The 3,698-nt window shown below is 47.8% G+C and overlaps 1 protein-coding gene across 1 annotated transcript; it reads left to right on the top strand.

Moving 5' to 3' along the window:
- Positions 1-2,306: 2,306 nt before the first annotated feature.
- On the top strand, positions 2,307-3,451 carry BO85DRAFT_455272 (isocitrate lyase/PEP mutase family protein; the record flags this gene model as incomplete). The annotated part of the gene is made up of 3 exons (XM_025661376.1): positions 2,307-2,784; positions 2,855-3,336; positions 3,389-3,451. 3 exons carry the CDS (start codon positions 2,307-2,309, stop codon positions 3,449-3,451), a joined length of 1,023 nt encoding a protein of 340 aa, XP_025521162.1.
- Positions 3,452-3,698: the final 247 nt, after the last annotated feature.

The following is a 3,698-nucleotide window of genomic DNA, read 5'->3' as shown; positions in this document are numbered from 1 at the left end:
TTTTTTTTTTTTTTTTTTTTTTTTTTATTTCGTCTCTATTTCCTTTGTTTTACTCTGCTACTTCCTTTTAATATTTTCGGTCTGGTTATGGATTTCGCACATCTATGTGCGCGGACTGACTGAGATGATGATTGATGACTGATATCCTGTATTCACTATGTTTATGTCATGTTTATTGGACCCTTTTAGAGGATTTCCCCTGGTTTTGCGCAATACCCCATACATATCGAGAGAAAGGAGCAAGGGACTGCTGAGCTACATGGTTCTGGTTTTCGGCATTATTCTAGCATGAGGAGTTCATGACGAATAGAGAATGCGATGATACATATTCATTACTACCACTATACTGCATAAAATAATAGTACTTAGTACTTAGTACCCAGAGAGTAAGCCTCCTCCCATAAGATAATACTCGATACTAAGGTACTCCGCAGTCGAACACGGAAGTGAGTAATTTATCCTCAGCCGCAGTGACGGTTAGATCGTCCAACCGATTCAGCTCGCCTCACATTTCCAGAGACCCCCTCACCAATCATTCCCAGACACTAAACTAGCATCATCCGGTGCATTTCAGCATAGCCCCCAATCCCGGATAACTGCAAATCCACAAGAAATATGGTCCCCGAAAGAGAGTGAAACGTTCCACGTGGCACGGGTACCCCCGGCGCCCCATAACAAGAGTTGCCCATCCGATCAGTATAGTACTGAACTGACTGACGTACGTAGCTGACCCCTTTATCTCTTCCTTCCTTCTTTCCTTCAAGGATAGTCCAATTCCTTCAATCCCAGATCGACGGGTACACAGGATCATGCCACGGGCCTACTACCTGAAACGATAGTTCGTCCTAGATACATGCTGACACCTTCGTGTGTTTTGGTCGTCGATCGTGCAGGCTCGTGGCGCATTCCTGATATGCTCGGTAGGCATGTATACCGGTTCTAGAGATGCGCCCGATAGTGTAATGCAATGCGTTAGCCCTGGAGGTACTCCGGACACAGTAAGAAAATCACCGAGATTGATCGGCAAACAGAATGTCCACTTACGAACACGTACGTATCTGAGTGGACCTCCCTCTAAGCGTCTAAGAGTATGTATCGGCCGCCCAGAACCTATCCGCCGGCCGGCCGAGCTAGACTAGTGTATCAGAATTCAGCTGGGACTGGCTGGTGGGTGAGATTTTAGTTCGCATACAGATCGGCGGGTCAGCTGCATGCACCTTCATCTGGACTGAATGGAGAGCATCGACAGACTGTTTTCAGTTGTAATCTGTAAGTTGGAATAAACGGGGACCGTTCTAGCGTTAGACTAGTGTATGTAATCAGGTCGTAATGCATCTTGAGTCGCTCGTGGAATTTGTTTGCTTCCTTGCGTTCCCTCTTGTTTTGATAACAGCTGAACAGGGTTCTGGAATCCTCGTGCCATGTGGTCGGATTGTATCCGGGTTGGCTCGCAGTACGTAAAACAGTTGTCCAGACTGATGCGCGCGCTTCATCCTTCTTCGGTAAGGAGTGCCCTTTCTTTCTTTGTGCACTTTTTTTTTTTTATTATTTCTATTTCTGGCCCTCGCTGGGTGTATACTCCGTGCTCTTGTTTAGACGCCCGGAACTTCTTTGGGACCGGTACCGAGCAGCGCGATGATAGTGATGTCACAGATTTATAGGCTCGTGTCGAGAACAATGCCGATCTTCCCAATTGCTATTCTGGGGCGCAGCGGTGGCCAATATATTTCTGACAGCCATTGAATATGCAGTTGGATCCAACAGGGCTTAGACATCTTCTTCCAGAGGAGCAGATAGTTGTACCGAAAACAGATAGGATCGGATTGTTGCCTAGACATTGGTAGTCATAGAAGCTTTATTGTAGCGGTAGTGTAGCTAGCCCATCAATGCTGGTCAGACCCTGGCTTGCTTTTGGACAATGGGTCAAGACAATAGTCTCGCTAGTGAATTGTCAGAGCGTATTCGGATACACAGAAGAATATTTCCACGGAAATCTCAACAATTGCAGTCCAGATCTGTGCCGTTACTGCTTTGATATTCATGTGGTGAAGACTGAGTACTATATTCCTCGTGTTGACAGTTGGCAGAAACCAGCCCATCGAATACTCCGACGGGCAGGCTATGACGCGTGCGGGGATTTCAACGTCAACGCGGGGTGGGTTCCAGTCTCCCGGCTATCTACGTGCACATTACTACTCGGCCACCACTTAACCAACATTCTGCAGTAAATGCAAATCATACTATCCGTGAAGATTATCCCTCTTAGCACACATTAGATCCTGAAGGCCTTTCAAGCAGCCTAACTCATGGCTTCGCAAAACCCCACTCCATACCCGTTCCAATTCGACACTTCCGATCACATCGAAACACATAATGATACCACCACATTGACACTCAAGAATGTCCGCGGCAATATCCCCTCTGCACAGACCTCTCGTCTACGTACAATGTGGCTAGAAGCTCATCGAGATCCTACCAAAATCATAGCCCACCCCTGTGGCTACGACGGCCTTTCTGCGCGATTGATCGAGGAAGCCGGCTTCCCTATGATATTTATTTCCGGATTCGCCGTGGCAGCCTCGCATGGTCTCCCTGATACCGGGTACATTGCCATGGGAGAAATGTCCGCCCGGATCCAGGAAATAGTTCGTGTGACGAGTATACCGATTATGGTGGATGGAGACACCGGGTACGGGAGTCCTATGAATGTGCGACGCACCGTGGAGTGTTTTGCAGCGGCGGGTGCAGCGGGCGTGATGATCGAAGATCAGACATGGCCGAAGAGTATGTATTGGTTCTTTGGAGATGCGTCTTCGTGATAAGCTGGGTCAAGTCTAACGGAATCTTTGTACAGGATGCGGCCATACAAAGGGTAAATCAGTTGTATCTCGAGGCGAAGCCTACGCGAGGATACAGGCTGCTGTTGATGCACGTAATCAGGGACGGGATATATTCATCTTAGCAAGGACGGATTCATTGATCCACGGGTGGGACGAAGCGATGACTCGGGCGAAAGAGTTCAAGCGCATAGGAGCAGATGGCGTCTTTGTTGAGGCGTTACCTGACAGAGAAGCCATGAGAAGGTGTGCAGAGGAACTGGATATCCCTTTGCTTGCTAATATAATTGAGGGTGGAAAATCGGAGAACTTGTCTGCTAAGGAGCTAGCAGAGTTGGGGTTTGCAGCTGTCGCATACCCCTGGACGCTGGTAGCTGCGAGGCTTAGGGGCATTCGGGAGGCTTTGGATGTATTAAAGCGCAGTCTAATGACTGGGGCTCCGCCTATGATACTTGGGTACTCTGATGTCTGTGAGGGTGTTGGGTTCAACAAGTATTGGGTAAGTTTAGTCTCACTAGCTTGCGGGCTCGTATACTGATCTTTTCACATAGGACTTGGAGTCAAGATATGAGTATGATGAGGAAGGTCTCACAAACCCTCCCAAAACCGCTTGATATGGCACAACCTACATCAAATCGGAACTTGCCTGTCTGAATTCCCCGAAGTCGGCTCCGCGGACATGGACTCTAAACATCGATGACCCGATTCTTGCCTAGCTCGGCGCAAATACTACAAAACAAGCAAAAATAATGAATTAGCGAATAGCACTGAGATATGATATCATCCGAACACCACGTACACGCAAATGACCCATTGTTCATGTCAAGCAAAAAGTTCTCATGCGGCTAAATCTTCTTCAAC

The sequence above is a fragment of the Aspergillus piperis genome (assembly GCF_003184755.1).
Source record: "Aspergillus piperis CBS 112811 unplaced genomic scaffold BO85scaffold_1, whole genome shotgun sequence".
Classification (NCBI taxonomy): Eukaryota; Fungi; Ascomycota; class Eurotiomycetes; order Eurotiales; family Aspergillaceae; genus Aspergillus; species Aspergillus piperis.
This window is presented reverse-complemented; position numbering and strand designations above follow the sequence as displayed.